Source organism: Ananas comosus, linkage group 23 (assembly GCF_001540865.1).
Source record: "Ananas comosus cultivar F153 linkage group 23, ASM154086v1, whole genome shotgun sequence".
Classification (NCBI taxonomy): domain Eukaryota; kingdom Viridiplantae; phylum Streptophyta; class Magnoliopsida; order Poales; family Bromeliaceae; genus Ananas; species Ananas comosus.
Genome location: NC_033643.1, coordinates 1568048 through 1591639, shown reverse-complemented (window position 1 = coordinate 1591639; position 23592 = coordinate 1568048). Strand labels below are relative to the sequence as shown.

At 35.9% G+C, this 23592-nt stretch overlaps 4 protein-coding genes and 1 pseudogene across 4 annotated transcripts; 3 read left to right on the top strand and 2 right to left on the bottom strand.

The window, feature by feature from the left end:
- LOC109728340 (putative pentatricopeptide repeat-containing protein At3g08820) lies at positions 1-4079 on the top strand. Its single transcript, XM_020258725.1, has 3 exons — positions 1-2742; positions 3861-3936; positions 4017-4079. The coding sequence occupies exon 1, from the start codon at positions 1-3 to the stop codon at positions 2101-2103; it is 2103 nt and encodes a 700-aa protein (XP_020114314.1). The 3' UTR covers positions 2104-2742; positions 3861-3936; positions 4017-4079.
- Positions 3044-4406, top strand: LOC109728302 (copper transport protein CCH). Its single transcript, XM_020258682.1, has 3 exons — positions 3044-3552; positions 3861-3936; positions 4017-4406. Exons 1-3 carry the CDS (start codon positions 3547-3549, stop codon positions 4142-4144), a joined length of 210 nt encoding a protein of 69 aa, XP_020114271.1. The 5' UTR covers positions 3044-3546; the 3' UTR covers positions 4145-4406.
- Positions 8060-12777, top strand: LOC109728173 (F-box/LRR-repeat protein 3-like). Its single transcript, XM_020258523.1, is given in 9 exon segments — positions 8060-8434; positions 8437-8900; positions 9502-9627; positions 10169-10273; positions 10416-10809; positions 10889-11018; positions 11425-11719; positions 12020-12271; positions 12456-12777. Coding segments are annotated over 9 exon segments (2085 nt in total). The 5' UTR covers positions 8060-8178; the 3' UTR covers positions 12519-12777.
- On the bottom strand, positions 16276-18373 carry LOC109728338 (annotated as a pseudogene).
- Positions 21341-22109, bottom strand: LOC109728289. Its single transcript, XM_020258661.1, has one exon. It carries the CDS (start codon positions 21994-21996, stop codon positions 21538-21540), a length of 459 nt encoding a protein of 152 aa, XP_020114250.1. The 5' UTR covers positions 21997-22109; the 3' UTR covers positions 21341-21537.

Sequence of the window (23592 nt, the reverse complement as noted above, 5' to 3'; positions counted from 1 at the left end):
ATGTATGGGCCATCTAAAACCTTAATAACACGGACAAAGCTCGAGCTTAAGCTCTCCCATGGCGGGAGCATGTCAACCTCCTCCAAGCGCCTCCTCCTCCATGGGCGCCACCCCCTCCGCGCCCTCAAGCTACTCCACGGGCGCCTCCTTCGCCTCCACCTCCTCCCCCGCGAGCCCCTCCTCCTCAACCTCCTCCTCCGCTCCTCCTTCGCCTCCTCACATCCCTCCCACGCCCTACGCCTTCTCCTCGCCTCCCCAACCCCTCCCAACCTCTTCCATTACAACACCACCATCCGCGGCCTCGTCGCCACCGACTACATGGCCGATGCCGTGCGCGTGTACGCCTCCATGCGCCGCGCGGGCGCGTCCCCCGACCACTTCACCTTCCCCTTCGTCCTCAAGGCGTGCGCCCGCCTCGTCGACCTCGGCGCCGGCGTACGGATCCATACCCACATAGTCAAATCCGGGTTCGATTCTGATGTCTTCGTTAAGACCAGCCTGGTCTCCTTGTACGCAAAATGCGGCCTTTTGGATAATGCCCAGAAGCTGTTCGACGAAATGGCCGTGAGAAATGTCGTTTCGTGGACCGCAATCATTAGCGGGTACATCGCGGATGGGAGGTTGGAAGAGGCGCTGGGTATGTTTCGGCGGGCGTTGGAGATGGATTTGAGGCCCGATAGCTTTACGATAGTTAGGGTCTTGACGGCTTGCTCACAGTTGGGGGATTTGAAAACAGGGGAGTGGATCCATAGATTTGTAGAGCAGAAGGGAATGGATCATAATGTCTTTATTGCTACTTCTCTTGTGGATTTGTACACTAAATGTGGGAGCATGGATCACGCGCGGAATGTATTTGATCAAATGGCCGAGAAGGACGTTGTTTCTTGGAGCACGATGATTGGTGGGTATGCTTCGAATGGACTTCCTCAAGAAGCGCTAAAGCTCTTCTTCCAAATGCAAGATGCAAATATAAAGCCAGATTGCTACACCATTGTTGCGGTTCTTTCTTCTTGTGCTCAATTAGGGGCTTTAGAATTGGGCCACAAAGTGAGTGCTTTAATTGATATGGATGAATTTCTTACAAACCCTGTGTTGGGTACTGCGTTGATCGATATGTATGCTAAGTGTGGAAGCACCACTAATGCTTGGGTAGTTTTTCAGAAGATGAAAGAAAAGGATCTTATAGTTTGGAATGCTATGATCTCTGGGCTTGCCATGACAGGCCACGGAATGATCTCATTTGGGCTTTTTGGGCAGATTGAGAAGTTGGGTATTCAACCTAATGATAATACTTTCATTGGTCTTCTTTGTAGTTGTACTCACACGGGTCTTGTAGAAGATGGACGGCGACACTTTGATAATATGAGGAGAGTTTACTTCATAAACCCTAGAATTGAGCACTATGGTTGTATGGTTGATCTTCTTGGCCGTGCTGGCTTATTGGAGGAAGCTCATCAGCTGATTAAGGAGATACCTATGGAAGCAAATGCAGTTGTTTGGGGAGCTTTGCTGAGTGGTTGTAAAATTCATCGAAATGCCCTGTTGGCTGAGTATGTATTGAAGAAATTGATTCAATTAGAGCCGCGAAATTCTGGGAATTATGTACTTTTATCCAATATCTATTCCACGAGTGGTAGATGGGATGATGCAGCAAAACTTAGGATAACTATGAAGGAAAAGGGGATTGAAAAGACTCCTGGGTGTAGCTGGGTTGAACATAAAGGTGTAGTTCATGAGTTCCGCGTGGGGGATAAGTCTCATCCACTCACCGAACAGATCATTGCAAAGCTTGACGAACTGGGTAAGGAGTTAAAAGCTGTGGGTTATACCCCAACAACAGAAGTGGTGTTATTTGATATAGAAGATGAAGAAAAGGAGCATTCGCTTGAGCATCACAGTGAAAAGTTAGCCATTGCATTTTGCCTGACAACTACAGGACCAGAAGATACAATTCGTGTGGTTAAGAATCTTAGGGTCTGTAATGACTGCCATGAAGCCATCAAACTCATTTCAAAGATAACTAATAGGGAGATCATTGTTAGAGACAATAACCGGTTCCACTGTTTTAAAGACGGTTTGTGCTCGTGTAATGATTATTGGTGAAGGTAATTATAGTGCATCTATGTTGTTACATTGTAGCAAGGCATGTAGTTTAGAAGCATGGACCGTTTTAATGGAAGACGTTTATCATTTGATTAAGGAGAAGCCAATAGATGCAAATGAAGTTGTTTGGGAAGCTTTACTGGGTGTTGACAGGATATGAACAGAAGTCCAATTCCCGGAGTATGCATTGAAGTAACTCATTCAATTGGAACCATGAAATTCTGGGAATATGTTTAACAAGCACTGAAATGAATGTTGCAACAAGACTTCGGATAGTCCTTCAAGGAACTGGGTAAACCCTTGATTTGATCTGAACAATGTGTTCAAAAGTTCCTTGATGGGGACAAGTCCCATTCCCTCACTAAACAAATTTATGAACTTGATGAGTTAGTAAGCACTTAAAGGCTATCATTTGGAGGCGAAAATTAAAGGTACCGTTGTTTGATGCAGAGGATGAAGAAGAACGTCCTCTTGAGCATGACAGTGAGAAGCTATCCGTCGCATCAACCTCACTAGTCTTGGATTGGGAGACACGATTCTTATGGCTAAGAAACTTTGCGTTTGTGACGACTGCCATATGGCCATTAAATTCATTTCACAGATTACTCATCGGCTTATCATAATCAGATATAATAACGGGTATCATTGCTTTTAAGTCCCTTTTTTTGTTTTACTTCTTTGACAATTACTTGTGATGGAATATTTATTATAAGTTACCTGATTGCAATTTGAAGCACACCTAGAGTTACAGAACATTTTCCAATCAAGAGGGCAAAATGTTTATATTTGCATATGCGCACTGAACTGTGGAAGAAACTTTAAAGCGGCTATGCTTTGTTTGCCTGCTAGCTGTAAGCTTCAGAGTACCTTGTGAACTTCATATCCTTGGGGGAATTTGGGCTTTGGGGTTTTTGGGGGGACCATACTATGAAAAGTCAAGCAAAATATTGTGTTTTGTGTTGTTGAAAGCTGGATAGTTTGCTTCTTGGTTTTAATGTGGGAAGGTTGCTTTCTAATCATACATGTCAATGACCCTGTTTTGCAATCTAAACTGTGTTCTTTCATGTTATTGGATTCTCATCACGAGACTGTGTTAAAGTCTATATCAAGTTATCAACTACGATACTATGAAATAATGGGGCCACTTTGGAATAATCTTTTATCGTTTATTGTCACTAGTTGTATTGGAAGTTACATAGAATAGCGTCTTGGGTAAGGAATGATAGGAGCCAATTTAAAAAGACATTGTTATTACATATTGAACGAAAACCCACTTTTAGTGTGAAAAGACCGACTTTCTTACAAAGCAAGTAGGAAGTGGGCATATGCTTTATCTAAAGGAAGTAGTGTACAGCACAACAAAGAAAAGAATCTGTATAGCTCTATAAATAACAAGCAACGGATGACGGCAATTCACCGCTTCCAACTTCATGCAGAAGTCCAATGGCTGTATGTTTCCCTTCTCTTGTCTGTTGTAGAAATCTGTATCATGGTTTCATCATTAGCTCTGTACAATATTTTGGAAAATAATATGCTCTTTTTATCTTGGCTTTTGCGCAAAATTTTCAAGGGATAAGAACTATTTATGGTGAAAATCACATAGGCTTGTACTTTTTTTTTGGTCCGAACTAAGTTGGCGTTACTCTTTTAAGTGAGAAACATTTAGCTGATATCTATGACTAAATCATTTGATATCTTTTCTGTTTTATTTCTTTTTTCCTGCTCATAACTTAAATGATATTTTAATATGACCGCAGTTGGTAGAGTTGAAGGTCGGAATGCACTGCGAGAAGTGCATCAAGGCAATCAAGAAAGCAATCAAGAAAATTGATGGTAATTTTCTTGGTATCACGGTAAAAGACAAATTCGTTGCTTGTTTGATCAAAATAACTAATTATATTCGACTTGAGCAGAAATGGAGACTTATCATCTGGACTCAGAGAGCAACAAGGTGACTGTAACAGGGAATGTTACACCTGAAGAAGTAATAAAGGCCCTTCAAAAGATTGGAAAGAGTGCAACTTCTTGGAGTGAGGATTAATAGCATCTGATAATTCATATCAAGGACTAGTTAGTCTCTCCCATAGATGTTTCCTCTCAATATTGACCATGATGTATTTTTCTTTTAATCTTTTTTTTTTTTTTTTCTTTCTCGGAGTATCAACCATCATGGTTAAATTTAACATTTTGAAATGGCTGGAACAAACTTCCTGTATCTATTTAGACTTCTATGTTGCTACTTGCTACTTTGTAGTTATGTTTTAACACCTCATTGGAATGAGATGTTTATAGCATTACTGGTACAAAAGGAGTTCTAACTTACTATAGCTTCTACAAAAGTATTATTTTGACTTGAAGTTGAGTTAAAACATGCGAGTCCTAAGTATATGTCCATGAATCATCTACATTTTTGTTTTTTAAAATTCTCATGCTGTGCAGAAGAAATCCCTCCACAAAAAGCTTTTCGCACAAGCACGGTGACAGCGATTAAATAATATATTTAGATTTTATTTTTATTGATCTGTAACGATTTGATCCGCTAATAATAATAATTTATTAAGTCTAAACTATCGGACCAAAATACTTATTAAAGTCTAATTATTATTAGCAAGGCATGAGACCTCATATATTTCATATTAAAAATTTTTTCTATCCCTTATGGGACTATGGAGTGTTACACATATTGTAAAATTATTATTGTCACGTTATAGCTGTTACGTAAACGCACAAACGGAAACGAAATGACAAACATAAAATTATCAAACCACAAGCAGAAATGAAATAACATATAGATTTACGTGAAAAATTTTTTACAGGAAAAAAATTACGGACGAGGAAGGAGAGAACTTCACTATCGAAAACGAAAGGAAATATAATGTTCTACAAATTACAACAAACCACGATCACATATATTCATTTTCCCTTCACAATTTAATTTTTCAATTTGATCGCACCGTAAAATTGTCGGCGAATCGTAAACTCGAACCTGAGTCGATAATAAATTTCGAGTCATATCTAACCATAGCTCTGTCGAGAAAGGCGTCCAAGAATTTGCTCCTACTAGATACATACTTAAAACTTACAAAAAGAATTTGCTCCTTCTATAATTAATGAAACCATCCAAAAGAAAAAGAAAAAACCGAGCACCAAAAAATATGGAAATTCCGTACTAATGAAACCAATGGAATAATGCCACGTGGACAGTCTTAGTCATTCTGTACGACGAGGTATGTAGGGTGGGAAAAATTCTAGAATGCAACAGGTATATCAGTGATGTGGCGTAACAAACCAATCAAATTAATCTTTTTAAGAATATATATCCCATCATGATTGTAAAAAAGTATTTTTATTGTATTTTTATTTGAAAAGAAGGAATGTAATTGGTTTGTTATTGATGACGTGGTGTAAGTGTGACAGTGTAGAATTCCTCGTAGGGTGGGGTGGGAAGAGGTCTTTTGAAGTACGGCAATTTTTTTTTTTTAATTCTTAGTACACCTTGTCATTAATATTACTATATATTCTCTCACTAGTTCTTTTCTTATATTTTTATATTGATGTATTGATTACTTTGTACACCTTAGAATTTTCAAACTACAGCAATTTCAAACTATGCATATTAATTGATCAAAATTGTCTGGCATATGAAGATAAAATCAAAATATTTTTAGAAGAAATATTGTATACTTCCATATCATTTCTAATAATAAGATATGTGAATTGATAATTGACACAGCTAAATATAATTTACGCTACTTAAATTATTTATAATTAATTTTTATCATTTGTTTAGTATTCATGTGGTTAAAAAAAAAAGAGACCATTTTTACTAATATAAAGTAAACTTAAAATTACCTGATTATTATATACAATGTTATGAAATTGCAAAATTTGGCTTCTATAAAAGTTTTAAGTATCTTAAGCTGTGTTTAGCAGCTTGAGATGTTTCATCATAAAAATCAACGCAAATATGCATAGCGGCGTTATTTCTAAAAATATTATAGCTTTACTCTTAACTACTTACTATATATATATATATATATATATATATTGTTATCATAGCTGGGGAATATAAAAAATAGACATTATCTATATAATAGGAGTTCTGCTTGGGACCTACAACAAAAAAAAGAAAGGGGCTAATTAAGCTCATCGTAGTGCATCTTATTAAGATAGTGATCTATCTTTCTGTAATAGAGTGCTCTCTTGCGAGGATTCAGAAGGTTTCCTCAAAGATTACTAATGCATAAATACAATCAATATTCAAAAATTTAGTTGATTAACACATAATTGAGAGTATCGTATAAATTGGTTTAACACATTAATAGCTTATACAACATTGTTTGTTCACTTATCTCACCCATGTAGTCTAATTCATGCTTTCAATGAATGAAGCGGGTAGCGTACTATCTATTTCTTTAAAAAAAATACTATTTGTTCACAAAGCCTTCTAACTTAACAACAATTTCATGCCCGCCCTGAGACCCTGACCCATGTAATATGCAATTAATATATGCATATAAAGTTGAAAACAAAGATAGTTCTAGTAATCCAGGTTAAAACAAAACCAAAAAAAGTAATAGCTATGCACTTGACTTAATTGGAGAAATTTTTCGTAATAATCCTGTTGTATAGAGAAATTTATTTGTCTGGCGGGATGCACACTTTGTTTTTCTTTTATAATTTTTTGAGTTCCTCACCAAATACAAATACTAGCTACCGCACGTGATGGTCAAATTTTTTTTTTTTTTTGAGAGATAGGTAGCACGCTATCCGCTTCGTTTATTTCATTTAGAGATAAACTTAATTTGCTAGAAAATACGAATCAACTAGGATTCGAACTTAGGACCTCGGGTACCAACCACTAAGTCCTTTGCCACTTGCTCCAGAGACGGTCGATGATGGTCAAAATATTAACATGGGTTACTAATGGGTTAATATATATGATACGGGAGTCCGACTTGTTAGTTTCGATAGTACGCAAGCATCAAAACTATCAAATTATTTTTAAGGATGAGATATTTAAATCGATAATCAGTTCCGTTAGATATAATTTACACAATTAAAAGTATTTAATACTCAAATTTTATACTTTTTGACATTATTTGACTAGTGATAAAAATATTTTCAAAATTAATAATTGGAATGGGCAATGTGATGCATTTGTAAATTTTATGGTATGAATTTTTTTTTTATTATTTAAAGTAAGATCAGTATAGTTAATCTGAAATTTAAGTCTTTTATCCTAATTTTTTTATGAAATTTTTATTTTTAGTCGTTTATTTTAAGATTATTTGTTTTAAAAAATCAGTAATGTCAAAAATTATAAAAATTAATTTTTATATATTTCAGATAGTATAGGTCATATTAATTTAAGAAAGCTGATTACCGATTCGAATGCTGAATTATTAAAAATAATTTAATAATACGAAAATCTCGGATGCCACCAACACTATTCTTACCTAATTCTATGATGCGAAAGTTTTTCAATATTTCACGCAGGCAGCCTTGGAATAAATTTGCCAGGAATGGAGAATTTTTTGGGGACTTTTATGGTACCCATAGCATGTTCCAAAGTAGTTCGCCCTTCACCGTCCACGATGAGGAAAGCGTTTCGTACTTATCCGCACACGAATCGTGTCCTTCGCTTCGCCAAATATCACCTCCTCCACACTCCATTTTCTTTTCCTTTTTAATTATTGCTTATTTTCCTCTCTTTCCACTTCTGCCCTTCCTCTACCGTCCCTCCGTACCGTACCTCCGACCTGTAAAAGTACCATAATACCCCCAGTACAAGTTGCGATTCTACGCTGGATTCTAGGGCTATTTTCGTCACAACACGATAATTTCGCATCATTCCTTTGTTCGCGAAGTAAACAGCGAAACAAGGGCGTTTTGGTCATTTCACATCCGCCGCTGTCGTTCTCGTTCAGCGCCAACTTTTTTCCGTTTTATCCGTTGATAACTCCGTCTCGTCCGCCGCTCTTCTCCGTTCTCCTCCTCCTCCGCCATTGACGAAGCTCCGCCCGAAACCCTAACCCTCGATTCGGAGACACTTCTCTCTTACCTTGCCACGAAATGGAGGAGATCGGCGATCGCGTCACCAGAATCCAAACCCTAACGTTGGATCTCTTCTCCAACAATCCTAGTCCGACTCCGTGCCCTGGATCTCGATCGAAGAAGCGGCCCCCATCCGCGGAGGAGACGAGCCCCTTCGAGTGTCTCTCGGAGGAGATCCTCTTCCTAATCCTGGATCGCCTCGACGAGAGCTCCCTCGACAAGAAGGCCTTCTCCCTCGTCTCCCGCTCCTTCCACGCCGCCGAGTCCCGCCACCGCCGCGCGCCAATCTCCTCCCCTCCGCGCTCTCCCGGTACCCTTCCGTCTCCCACCTCGATCTCTCTCTCTCTCCTCGCGTCGGCGACGCCGCGCTCTCCGCCATTGCCGGAGCTCTTCGGTCGTCGCTGCGATCGATCGACCTCTCGCGGTCGAGATTGTTCTCCCAAATCGGGCTCGAGAGCCTCGCAGTTACGTGCGCGGGTTTGGTCGAGATCGATCTCTCGAACGGCACGGATCTGAGCGATGCGGCGGCCGCGGCGATCGCAAAGGCGAGGAATTTAGAGAGGCTGTGGCTCGCGAGGTGCAAGATAATGACGGATATGGGGCTCGGGTGCATCGCCGTGGGGTGCCCGAAGCTGAGGTTGCTCTGCTTGAAGTGGTGCCTCGGGGTGACGGATTTGGGGGTCGGGTTGGTTGCGGTGAAGTGTAAGAAGCTTCGGAGTTTGGATCTCTCCTACACCATGGTATGCTCTTTGAATCCTCTCGTAGTCGTAGAACCTCCATTTCTAGCCCTCTATGAAGAAGAGATGCAATTGAATTCGCCTGTTTTATTGTGTGGTTGTTTTGATACTTAATTATGAAGAGCTTTTGTTCATGCGAGCTGTGTGTCTTGTGTTCCATCATTTTTTGGGTGGAAAAAATACTAGTATTTTCCTGTGCTTTTCCTTTGTTTCTTACATTAGATGCCTTTTTTCCCCTTTCTTTCTTTGAAAGTTTATATTTTATAACTTGATGGAAAGAATGTCGGAGTTTTTGTCATATGGAATGAACACGGAACATCAATGCTGTCAATTTTCTATCCTTTTTATTTTTATTTTTTTCGAACGATCACTTTAGATTTTTTCACCCGTAGTTTTTATCTACCTTGAGCTTCTTATAATGTTCCATGTTTCTTATGAATTTTTTATGCTCTTTTCGTGCTTATAGAATTTATTCAAATTACTTGTACAAAGCCCGACCAGAACTTGCTTGCTTGCTTTTGAGAATGAACAATGAACTTCCTGATTGTGTTTACAGCTACTTTATTTTCTTTGGCTGAGTTTTCCTGTGTTTCGGGCTTTGCAGATCACAAAGAAGTGCCTTCCTGCTGTCATGCAATTACCATGTCTTGAAGATTTAGCTTTAGCTGGATGTCTTGGAATAAATGATCAGGCACTTTTGAGTCTTAAACAGGGATGCATGTCATTAGGGGTAAATTATCAAGCTAATTTTCTTTACAGAGGCACTACGATATAAGCAATTCTGTAGTTTGTATGTGCATGCTTTTGTTCATTTTGAATCCTTTATTTGATGCCGGTAAGAATGTGTAGATAGTACCTGAAGTGTAGTGCATTTTTAAGTGAATATCTGAAAATTCAAAGTATACAGTTCAGTACCTTACAGTTCATTAATTTTTAATTTACCACCTCTTTGTTAGAACTTAACTTATCAGTATATATAACTTTTCCAACGTTATATTCTGCAACATAACAAAATGTTAAGTTAGAACTAGAAAAATCAGTGACTAATATCTTCCGTCATGATAGTTATGATATGAAAAAAGGTGTTCTGAAAAACCCAGTTTAGAAATGCCTCTTAAGCATTGGATAGCGGGACAACTGTTGCTTTCACCTCCTAAAATTAACCAGCTTCGACAGTTTCATTGCATCTTAATTGCCTAAAATGGTTGATCCCTTCTCAACTCTAATTGATTAATATTGATGGGAGATCCTAATTTTTCATTTGCATGCAGGTACTTGATGTTTCAAACTGTCAGCATGTCACTCATCTTGGATTATCTTCAATATTAAGTAGAGCTCCGGGTTTATGCCAACTAAATTTAGTGTACTTCTGTCCTGTAAGTGTACAATCCATCTGTATTATCCATAAGAAGAAATTATTGAGAGTTTGTGACGCGTATGTACAATTCATCTGTATTATCCATAAGAAGAAACTATTGAGATTTGGTGACACATATTTTTTCATTTGTTGTTATGCAGTTTACTCAATCTCTGGCCAGCAACTTACAGAAACTCTCGAAACTGCAGTCAATCAGACTAGATGGCTGCCCAGTCACGTCAGCTGGATTAAAGGCCATTGCTAACTCTTGCACATCTCTGAAGGAGCTTAGCTTGAGCAAATGCTCAGGAGTAACTGATGAAGGTCTCTCATCTGTCGTTGTGAAACACAAGACCTTGATGAAGCTAGACATTACATGCTGTCGAAATATTACTGATGTGTCAGTAGCCAACATCACTAGTTCTTGCTCTGCTCTCACGTCTTTAAGGATGGAATCTTGTGGCCTGGTTTCTAATGAGGCATTTCGTCTGATTGGGCAGCATTGTCAACTCTTGGAAGAACTAGACCTCACTGATAATGACGTCGATGATGAAGGTTTTTCCTTTAACACCCACTCAGACAACCAATACTTTCGTAGCTGAGTATAGTTACTTATGCCTCCTCTTTTGTGCAGGGCTTAAAGCTATTTCTCGTTGTTGCAAACTTTCTAGTTTGAAAATTGGCATATGCTTGAATATCAGCGATGAAGGTCTTGTTCATGTTGGGGAATCTTGTCCAGAACTCCGGGAGCTTGATTTGTACAGGTTTGTGAATTTTGATATCTGTAGTCTCTTTTTGTTCCAGAAAAAAAAGAAAAAGAAAAAAGAAGTGTAGGCCATTGTCAGTTGAATCCTAGATCTTTCTAACTAGGATGTGATAAGTAAGAGATGATAAATAACAGTAAGCTATTGTAGGAAAATACATTGATGATAAGCTAGCTTCTGCCAGGAAGGCCTCGTAGTTACTTTGCTCATAACCTTCTTTTTTTTTTTGTCTGAAATGGTAGTGGGGAAGTGGGACCCCAACCGACTGATATTACTGAATAATATTCAGTGTACACGTTGGTGGGCCAGAGATTGGCCCAAGACAGCAAAACGATTGTCCCGCTCATAACTATTAGCTTTAAATGAAAATATTCTGCCAAGGTCTGATTTTCTGGTAAAATTTCAGGTCTATTGGAGTAACTGACAAGGGTGTTTCAGCTATAGCTAGTGGTTGCTGTAATTTGCAAATAATCAATTTGGCATATTGCACAGAAATAACGGATGAGTCGCTAATATCGCTGTCGACATGCTACAAATTAAACACACTGGAGATACGAGGTTGTTCTCGGGTCACATCTACTGGCCTCTCAGCTATAGCTCTTGGGTGCCGACAAATCACCGAGCTTGACCTCAAGAAATGCTTTGATGTTAACGATGCTGGAATGCTTCCTCTTGCACGCTACTCCCAGCGCCTCCGTCAGGTACTTGTTGGCATACTTTCTTGAGGAGAAGTTATTACCTGGACCCAGACACCGTGTCAACTGTGGAACGCACCAGTTTACAGGGACACATGCCATTGAATTCGCGGTGTTGTTTTGGTTGATGAGGAATGATTATACAAGCACAAGAACCCCCGGTTCATGGGTTCTCCGTTGCTTTTAGGATGTGCAGTCCACGACTGATGTGGTGGGCCAGGTCCAGGCAACCATTAATCCTCTTTGAATAGCCAATCGTATGATACTGCTGAAGCTACTGTAACACTTTCACATTTTGATTTGTAGATAAATTTGTCCTACTGTTCGGTAACGGATGTCGGTCTTCTGGTGCTTGCTAGCACGAGCTGCCTTCAGAGCATTACCATTTTGCATTTAACTGGCGTGACGGCGAATGGCCTTGTAGCTGCTCTACTGAGTTGTGGAAGTTTGACAAAAGTTAAACTTCATTCGTCTTTTAAATCCTTAATTTCTCAACCTCTCCTCAAACACATTGAAGCCCGTGGATGTTTGTTGCAGTGGGTCGATAAGCCTTTTCAGGTATGCTTCTTCCCCCTACTAGAGTGAATAGTCTATGCTCATAGTTTAAGATTCATATTTTTGGTCTAGTTTTCCCACTATATTATTATTATCACCGCTTCTAGTGACTCCTGGTCCATTAAATTTTTATCTACATTCTACAGAGAAAAAAAAAAAAAAGTTGGTAACGATTGTTTTGTTGCAGCAGATTGAAATGGAACCAAATGAAGTTTGGAAGCAGCAATCACAAGACGTGCTTGTACACTAGAAATTTTTCTTTTTTTTTTTCTTTTTCCTTTTTGTCGACCCGGCAGTACGACGATGGGAAAAACTTTCCAGGCCTAAGCTTGAGAATGACCGAATGAGATATCCTACTTTAAGCATGAGTTGGTACTCCAAAGATCACTAATTGTACAACTGGTTGGATTATATTCTTTTTGACAAAATTGCTTGTACGTAAATGGGTACTTTGTATACTACAACCAATCCTCTTTAATGCCAAAAGTTTTTTTGCTTCTAGGATCAAACAGTTCTTTTGTATCATAATTTTTGTCAGAAATAACGGAGAAATGTGGATGCATCATCTGTTTATCTTCAATATTTCATTTGATTTGCTAAATGGCATCAGAAAACGTATGCCTATTTATTAATATAAACAAGTCGAACTTAAATGAGTCAAGAATATGACAAAATTGCCTAGTTAAATGCAATATTGTACAGGAAAATCTCTGAATGTGATTAGCCAAATACAAAAAGAAGAATCTCATAAAATAAAGTGAATTATACTTCACATGATACACAAAGTACATATAATGACCCAATATTAGCTCACCTTTGTATTGTTTGTGCATATATAAAAAGAGAGAAACACATATCACAATAACAGAGATGTACATATATATTATTTATATATATAAAAGACCCATGTGTTCATGATCTATCAGCATATTACTGAATTTGTAAAACGAAGTTATGATTACAAAAAAAAAAAGTACTGATAATTAATCATGCAGCTGGAAAGAGAAACCGCATGTGCGGAGACTTCTGAAACATTTAATTCCAAACACTTTCTCAGCTCCCAATAACAATAGCAAGAGCTTGTCATGGAAATTTACCCATTTAACCTTACTTTTAGAACAAAACCGTTCCCAAAGCAAGTGGTAAAAGACTCGGTGATTGGTATTCGAGATTTTAAGTTTGAATCCTAGTTGATTCACATTTTCAGCTAAATTTATTTCTAAATAAAATAAATGAAGCGAGTAATATACTGCCTATCGCTCAAAAAAAAAAAAAAAAAAAACCCTTACTTTTAGAACAGTTCTATTCTGCTTGGAGAAGTACAATAAACATCTAGTGAAAAAATTTATACTCATTTCTTGTTGTGATAAAAAGCTAAGTATTAATTATGTAACACCCTAATAATTCCACATCAGATGTGAAAATGATTCTATTTAGAATATATGAGCTATACACGCTAATAATAATAACTGGATTTAAGCATTTTGGGCCGATGGTTTGAGTCCAACAAGTTATTGTTGCTAGCGGGTCGGGTCATTATAAATTAGAAGTTTTAATTCGAAGTTTTAGTTGTGCCACTCCTATAATCTATTTGATAGATATAATAAAAACAATTTTAAAGTACACTCACAAATTTTTCCTCTTGTCGTGGCAATATTTTTGGACTGCATTATAGCACGTAAAGCATTATTCATTATAAAAAATTGGATAAATGAGCCGAGTGATTTCAATGTGTATTTCGAAGGTGAAAAAAGTTTACAGGATAATGAGTTCTACTGAGAAAATTTATATTAAAAACTACTAGAAGAAATGATAAATGTAAGGAAAGTAATGATTTCAAATAGATTGCTTTAAAAAATAGAAAAATAGTGAAAATAAAATAGTCTCCTTGTTCACAGATTAAAAAAAAAAGAAAAGAAAAAAAAAGAGACTCTCAGGCCAGGCATATTTCATTTATTTACAGTCTCGCATGTCATTACACTACAAGAAAATGATTTATAAGTGACGGTAAAAAATTGTCACTAAAAATAAAAATTTTGTCACTAATAGTTTTAGTGACGATAAATACCGTCACTATAAGTTGTCACGGTAGGTCCCGTGGCAAATAGATTTTGTGACGGAAAAAAAATATTGTCACTAAAAATAGTATTAATGACAAGTTAATTTTGTCACTAAATATTAGCTATTTGTCACGAAATAATATTTACGAAATGGTTGAATAGTAAAAATAGTAATCTTTGGTGACAACATATGCCGTCACTAATAATTAGTGACGTCACTATCCGTCACTAAATATTGCATTTATGACGATAATTATTTACTACACACTAATATTTAGTGATAATAAAGTTTGTCACAGAATATTATATTTATAACGATAATATTCATCACCGATATATTGTCACTAATATTTAGTGACAACAAAATTTGTCACTATATTGTCGGTCACAAAACGTTCTCTAATAACAAAAATGTATCATAATATTTTACAAAATTCTATTTTAATGATAACACAAACTACAATAATATTTGATACAGCTCCAAACAACCAACTGATATTTATGATAAAAGCAAATCGACGAGATTTTTATGTTCTAATAACGAAAAGAAATTAATATTCTCACATTCGTCATACAAAATACCTCCCAATATCTCCAATTTTTTAAGTACATGACAAATAGTTTTCAAATTCAAACTAAATGATTCAATCTAAAATAAGTACATTTGATTACATAGTCCACATCCAAAATAAAGGATTGTCGAACACTAATACTATGTAGAAATTGCACCACTCATCCTTACCTGCAATGAATTAAAAATAAATATAATTAGACAAAATTAAAATCGAAAAGAAAGATAAAATAAAAATAAAATATTGATGTTAAGGATAAGTATGATCCAAGTGGAGCTCCATTCTTTTTCTCAACATATGCTCTTTTCTTATCTTCTAATGATTTCTAATTTAATTTAACAAAATAAAACTAGAAACTAACTAAAAACGAAGCTAGAAACTAGCAAAAAAATAAATAACATTCAACAAAATAACTAGCATATGTGTTCATCAAATTCATCTAAAACAAGATGTCTAGAATGGCAAATGAAACTAGCAGGACAACAAAATAAAATTCAACATATAACCAGATTAATCAAGATTAATAACCTAAAGATCAACTTCAACAACAAGATTATCAGCTAAGTTGTCAGTTTTTCACCTCTTTTTGCAAAATAAGATTTATTGCAAATGTGTCACGGTCCACAAGTGAATTGCAATGTCCTTTTCTTTTTAGCAAACTAAGAGGGTCATGTCCACCAAAAACAATTTAAGCTATTTAAATATACTACTGTTTTGCATTCGTCTATAAAAATCATCGAAAAATAGTGTTGGAACATGTTGCTATCTGGGAATTGTCAATTCAGAAGAGGCCCTAGTCACTTAGTCATAAATAGGAGGGTGGTGCAGATGGATATAGTGACTGGGGAACATAACTTACGTCTAAGGAGACTGATCAGTTCAAATCCAACAAAGGCACAAGTAATTGAAGTGATGACTCAAAAAAGCATGTGCTCTGTAGCCAATAATAGAAGCATATAGAGCAGGGTATGGAACATGAAGTGAAAAGGAAATCAAAAGATCAGTGCTTTTTTTTTAAAAAAAATATAGAAGCTAAGAAGCTTCTGTCTATTATAGCATTCACACAAAGATGTTCCCAATTAGTAGCCACTAACTCAAAACCAACAGTTGCTTCTAGTGGTAGCAAAGAGAGAGAGAATCCATTAGATCTCACTTTCTTTGTTGTTTTTTCTAACGCAAACAAACTTTGTCATAAGTAAAATCAATTCATCAAATACAGCTCAAATTCCATGGAGGTAAGTTAAATTATCTACAAGGAGACAGATGAAAAGGAGCCAACAAGGTAATTCTGTGAAAATACAGACCTGTGCACTTATGTCAACACGTCCACTCCGGAGATCACAAACTGGGTGGTTCCCACCATGATGACCAAACTTCATCTTANTGCACTTATGTCAACACGTCCACTCCGGAGATCACAAACTGGGTGGTTCCCACCATGATGACCAAACTTCATCTTAAAAGTTTTGCCACCCAATGCCTGACCAATTAATTGATGGCCCATACATATACCAAAAACAGGAACATTTCCAATTATAGCCTTCACTGTTTCCACAGCATGAGGGACTGCAGAAGGATCTCCTGGTCCATTGCTGAAAAGAACCCCATCTGGTTTCATCTTGAGCGTCTCTGAAGCAGGCCAATTTGAAGGGACAACTGTGATTTTACATCCATAGGATGCTAAGCGCCTCAAGATATTGTGTTTGATTCCAAAATCATAAGCTACAACCTACACAGTGAGACAAACGAATGAAAAGAAAAGATGTGGAAAAATAAAGATTTAGGGCTTCATTTAGAAGAGTAATTTAAACTAACATGAAGATTTTCACCAAAACTCTGGTTTTTCTGGAACTCCCACTCTGGGTCCGTTTTATTAGTCCATTCATATGGAGCATCACAAGAAACGCCGCTTATCAAAGCAACACCTGTAAACCACCAACATAAGTCTCCTTTTATCCCATTATTTGTTAATCAGATAATTTTAAAAAAAACTTAATTTTCTTTTGCTTCATTAGCATTTATCAGTAAAAACTCTTTAACTCATTTGACTAAAATCAACAAAACAAAATAAAAAATTTGAAATCAAACAATCAGAGATGACTTCTCTGAAGGGAAAAGAAAGACCAGAAATGTCAAAAAAAAAAAAAAAGGAAAAACTTAAGCATACCAACAATTTTCCATCTGCGTGCCATTTCTAACAAATCTTCATCAGTTTTAGATTCTTCAGTACTTAGGACTCCTATAAGGCTGCCATCTTGTCTCAATCTACGTGTTATAGCCCGTGTATCCACATCATCTGCAATAAAAAGTTACATATAAAAGAGCAAAAAAAAGAAAACAAAAGATAACAAAAAGAACCATTTGTCAAATACAAAAACTAAAAGAGGCATTGCTCACAAATGCCCATGATGTTTCTCTTTGCCTAGTAATCACCAAGTGTTTCCGAGCAGCGCCAGTTTGAAGTACTGCAGAAAAGATGGATTATAAAGTAAATGCAAGGTAGGAGGAGGATAAAGTTCTATTAGCAAATAAGTATATCCTAAACTGAACCAACTTAAAGCAGATGGAAGTGAAAGTGCACCAAATACTTAGGTTTCTGATTATAAGGCCAGCAAGGAAGCAACAACGTGATTCTTCATCATCTGCAGGATTGCAATTTCAGTACTAGTTCACAACAATTTTGGAATGCATTTCTTCTAATACTTCTAGAATTCTTGAATGCATGATCTACTTACCAGTATTAACACCAGTATTTCCAATATGTGGATTGGTCATCAAAACAAACTGGCCAGCATAGCTAGGGTCCGTCAAAATCTCCTGATACCTACAGCAGTTTGTTATATATAAGACCTGTACACCCATTATGTAAGCATGTAAAGCAAAGAGCAGAACCATGATCATTTTTCTTCATTATCTACATCCGAATGAGAAATCAGACCATTAAATCAAGAGAAAGCAGATATATTTCACCACAATACGGCATTATTCAGGAGCCAAACAAAAAGTCACTAGGGAAATAATAGCAATGCAAATAGCAAAAAGTTTGCAGAGAATCAGGATTGCTTAATCTGTATATACTACACATTATACCAAACTTCGAATGGTTGTATGCAAAGATCAAAAAATGCTATTTAATAATTAAAAAAACAAAGAATTAGTCGGTGTTCCATGTGGAATAAAAAATGGTGATTAGCAACAAGTTACAACAACATGGTTTAGCATATATTACTTCTAAACTATTCAATATTCATAGAGTGACAAATTAACAAGCGAAACGAGAGAAGATAACGACACAGAACGTTAGTAGAATCAATCTAGAATAGAAGATGAGGATATATTAATTTACCCGGTCAAAGACGTATTGAACACGACTTCACCGACTTGTGTTCCTGACACACCAAAGGACTTGGCCCTCCATATAGAACCATCTTCAAGCACAAGCCTAGCATCACTTGTTTTCCACGGTCTATGTGCTGGATGGAGAAACACAGAAATTAATAACGAAATCATATTTCTGAGTCCAGAGCGAAAGAAACCCACAAACAACAATCTAAGATTAAAAACTACTTTCCCAATCAATAAAACAGTACATATCACCGAGCATGATTAGTTGATTAGAACAGTTAACTATCAGCGTCCTCTACGATTCAAGTAACTATCAGATTCTGTTGCCTATGAATTGAAGCTTTGTAGAGCTTCTCTGGTATATTGAACCGCAATAAGAGTTGTTGAAACCTTAAATATAAGTGAGTAGATGCTTATCTCTGGTCTAAAGGTTGTAGATGGTTTAACTTGAAGAGGGAATTACAAGTAGTAAAGTCTGATTCTGAATTTTATAGGGATTTAGGGAATTGGTAGTTCCTTGGTAATTGAGTTTGGAAAGGGTGTTAGTGATAATATGTATATATATATATATATATAAGGGCCTAATTAAGAGGAAATTGGAAGAAGTAATAGTAGCTTCATGTGCTAAAAAGGAATTAAGTTATGGATCCTAATTACTAAAGTTAGTGTCAGGAAAGACTTAGGAATGTTGCTATGCTGATAGCACATGGAAGTCTTGAATTGCACAAGACTGCCTATACATGTATATATATATACATATATTCAGATTTTTAGAGATGAAACCCGAGGTAATTTAGTTTTAATTTCTGAATAGAAGAGATATTATCCCCGGTATTTACAGTCTCGCATGTCATTAATTATTTAGTTATTTCTTATTACAGGTTAGTCTCGATTATGTTTCTACTTCTGTGGGCCACTCCTGACTAATCTCAACTGAATCACGCCCAACCAATTTTCGATTTTGATCTCGTTCTTTTCGGATCATGGCGCACCTCCGGTCGCTCTATATTTGACTTTGGGAGCCTTCTTTATGATGTATACATACTTACGAGTGACGTTATTTTTATGATGCCAACAGCCGCAATATACACGCACACTCATTTATTACCTCAACTATTTAGCAAACTCAACGGAGAAATACAGTAGAAAAATATTATTAACTAATTGATCTAAGTATTGGACAAGTGTTTTACACTTATATATCTAATTATCTGTCATATGATATCTCCTCACGAGGTGGCAGGTGAGCCTAACCATGTTCTTTCTCCTGACTAGTTACGGCCAGGTACGGGCCCTCTACATCATAGGGACACGAGTCATGAGTTAGACGTGACATATGACCTGTAGGTTGAGAATCTAAGAATCCCACAAACCAGATCAAATTACTTTCTGCAAAAGATGAAGCGCCATCTAGATTGGCACCGAGAGTCAGGTCTGGTAGTTGCCAGACAAACTTATTAGTTTGCATTTGCCACGTAGTCCTTGTAAGAGATTCTCACTTGATTAGTGTTTTTTTTAAGATATCTGTAAGTCACGACGCAAACACACTTTTCTTTTTTTAGATGAAGCTCGAATTCGAATCGCTGCTTTTCAAATTGCTAGATAATCAACTAATATATACTTTAGATGGTTTCTGGATGATGTTTTTAAGAAGGCTATATTAGTATTGATTTGTGGACTTAATTAAAAATAAAATTTATTATATTTGTGGCTGAATTTGATCTAGCTGATTGAATATGTCCGGTATGTTTATAGAAATTAAAGCATATGGATAGAGCATTAGATTGGAATAGGACTTGCGATAAAATATATGCTTATTTCTAAACTTATAAAAAAAAAAGAAGAATGTATCCATATGTTTCACTAGGAATTAGTAGATATCGGATAGTGGTTGTTAAACTTTATATATTCATAACATTTGTTTAGCCTTTTTATTTTTAACAAATATTATAGCGATATAAATGTAATTAATTAACACTCAAAACTATTAAAGATATTGATAATTGGTAAACAAGAGAATAGTTTCCTTCTTTTCCAGGTAGGGAGAGGTACAAAAGCTATACATAACCCAAGTTGTATTTCAATAAGTAAAATGACTATATCCTAAAAATAGTGTGTATCTCAGTTTTGGTGTGTTCTCATCGAAATCACTCATTTTTTTCAGTTTCGTGTACAATTTAATTAATAATGTTGCCAACTATCTTGTACCCTTTAAAATTTAACCAAATGTTATTGAAAATAATATAAAGATTCTTAGTTGTCTCTTTTGTTTGTTTCTCGTAAACAAGTACGTAACAGGTAAGTAAAGATTTGGTTTGCTTAGAATATTAACCAATATTAGCTGTAGTTGTCCTTTATTTGATTAGATGATGTTGATGTACTCTAATTAATGGCAAAAGAATATGCATATTACCATTTTTTAGCAACAATTGCAACAGCAATTAAATTAGAAATTGGACAAATTACAAAAGATTATATATGCATAGTTTAATGATTTACCCAAAATGTAAAATAATGCTAGGCTTGGTTCATTTCCGATATCGCCCAAATGCAAACAAATTTGCTATTTTTTTTTTGTTTAGTTGAACTAGTAAAATCATACATTTAATCAACTGAGGAACTAAGAGTGGCATTTCAAGACTTTAGAATAGTCTCATAGATGATAACTACAATTAGGTATGGTCGTATACAAAGCTGAATAAGCTAAATTTAATAACTGAACTTAAAACATTTTGGATCGGTGTTGGAAGCGGGACGTGATAAGAATTGTACAAAAAATTTATGGCTGCTTATGCTGTTGGCAGGATTGCCCCTCATATGAACTATTGTGTGCTCGAAAATTCAAATTTATTGTCTATTTATTGAATTAGACCAAATCTATCATCGATTATTATTCATTTAGGATTTATTATCTTAAATTATTTGATCAAAATCTAGTATACAAGTAGATAATAGATTCTTGCAATTATAAATGGAGAGAAATTTTCATCATAGTTCTCTTTATACATCTTGGAAGGTACAGAAGTACAACAGGCATGATTGGGCACAAGTTTCTTTTTTTTTTTTTTTTTTTTTTTTTTTTTTTACTTCCCCTTTGACCATTGATCTTTCTTTTTTTTTTGTTTTTTTTTTAGTTTTCCATCTCCCAATACAGGATCTGATAAGATAAAAAGGGAAAATCCCTCAACATGTGGAAGGGAAAAAAAAAAAAAAAGAACCACATTATATCCACATAAGAGGATGAAAAAATAAAAACTTTTTAAAAGAAAGTAAAAGAAAAACCAAATTTGAGTCAGGACTCCTCTAAAATACTCTCAAGTTGCGGTCGCCACACTCCGACCCGAGCGCCCCTCCGCCTTCGGTGACTACTACAATTTTTCTTGGAGAGGACATCTCTAAGATAGTTGTCGTGGTCCAACGTACTTACCATGCCACTGCTGTTGTTATTATGTCTTTTCTTCGTGTGATCTTTTTTCTTATTTTCTGACGGTAAAGACGACTTGGGTATCAAAAAGTATATGTTTCCTCGCTTGAGCTCTGCATCAGCCGATACGATCACAATTTTCTTTGTAGCCCCTTGAGAGTAACATGGCTTGCTAAGAAGATGGTTGGGGTTTGCTTCGAGGATCTTCGCGGCGGAGATCGGGTAGCTAAACTCGTCGACTTGACCGTTGAGATGCACGATTCGGACTAAGTCTAGTGCACCACAAGGGAGAACACAAGCTAAGCAACACCTTAGGCTATTGCCCATCTCCTTTTTTTTTTCTCTCCTCCTCCTCCTCCTCCTCTCTCTCTCTTAGCCTTGCGCTGTATAAGACTTGCATTGGCTATTTATATATATAGCAAGCACTGCTTAGATTCTGATGAGCTGATATTGAAATCTATAGTATATTTCTATTGGAGTTGGTTCCTATAGAAGCTTTTTCTTAGTAGTCTATTGAAAGGTGGGTAGTTTGCTTTCAACCTTATCTTCAGTATGAATAGGACAGAAGCACCTCCTCAATCATGTTATCTGAAGATCATAGAGTTACTTTAGTTTCATTTTAACATATATCTTGGAGTTTGTGTTGATAGAATTACTAACTTGTCGGATCATTAATGCTAATCATTAATCACTGTATAAATTCACATTATGTAGGAATTAAATCCGTGATCTTTGATTATAATACACCTGTCGGATTATTTGCGCTATCATTAATTTCAAAAACTCGAGCTATTAAAAAGATATAAGTAATTCACTTAGATAGCATTTGGATTAGGTACAAGAGAGGAGATAAGGAGGTTATCTCCCCTCTTGTACCCAAATAGGAAATGGGGGGTGGGGGGCGTGGGACTAAGTTGTTGCCACCCATAACCGGGTATGGGTGGGAACAACTTGTTCCCTCCCACCCCCTGGGTAGAGAGAGAAAGAGAGAGAGAGATTTATTTTAAATTAGAATATAAAATTTTAAAATTTATAATTTTAAAATTAAAATTTTAAATTTTAAATTTTAAATTTGATATTTTATATCTTTTAAATTTAAATTTGGCTTTAAATTTAAAATTTGATATTTAAAATTAAAATTTTTAAAATTAAATTTTGAATTTTAAAATTTAAAAGTTAAAATTTTTAATTTAAAATTATAAGTTTAAAATTTAAAAATTTAAATTCAATTATATGAGTAATATCATTATTTTCTATTATAACCATCAACTATTTCTCTTATTTTCAATAACCATCCAAACACAATTTTTCTACTTTCAGCTTATATTCACATTTTCATTCAAACAAAAAAATACTCTCGTTCTTACAAAAATCCATACTTATACCTATTCTCGGTATAACTAGTTCCTATTAATTTTCGAACCAAACAAAGCCTTAAAACGTTCAGATATAACGTTTGGGAATTTCGACTTTGACTCGGATCATTCAGTCTCACGCCATTTCGAACATTATTTGGTCTAATCCGACTTTCCGTCATTTCGAACGTGACTCGACCAAACGTTGTTTCTCGCCATAGAGCAGGATGTTGGTCCCTTTAAGTTAACATAATTTATTATGTTAGTCTAACAACGGAAACAAATTTTTTTTTTATTGTAGCAAAAATCAACTAATCGGTTGGATATCAAAAGTAAAAAAAAAAAAAAAAAAAAAAAAAAAAACTTTAATTTTGACTTCCTGTTATAAGAAAAAACTACAACGAGATTTAGGGAAAAGGATGTTTCTGCTTCTTTATATAGCAGATCAGGCTAAACATAACCTTTTTCGTCATTCAATTATATTTTCAGGTATCAATTAATTAAGGTGCGTGACTTCAATTCGCTTTACACCTGTCCTAGAAGCCAAATTAGCCTTACGAATAAATTA

Coding starts and splice junctions, on each gene's coding strand:
- LOC109728289 (XM_020258661.1), bottom strand. CDS start 21,996: ATGGGCAATAGCCTAAGGTGTTGCTTAGCTTGTGTTCTCCCTTGTGGT.
- LOC109728340 (XM_020258725.1), top strand. CDS start 1: ATGTATGGGCCATCTAAAACCTTAATAACACGGACAAAGCTCGAGCTT.
- LOC109728302 (XM_020258682.1), top strand. Junction 3,937..4,016: donor AGCAATCAAGAAAATTGATG/GTAATTTTCTTG, acceptor CGACTTGAGCAG/AAATGGAGACTTATCATCTG.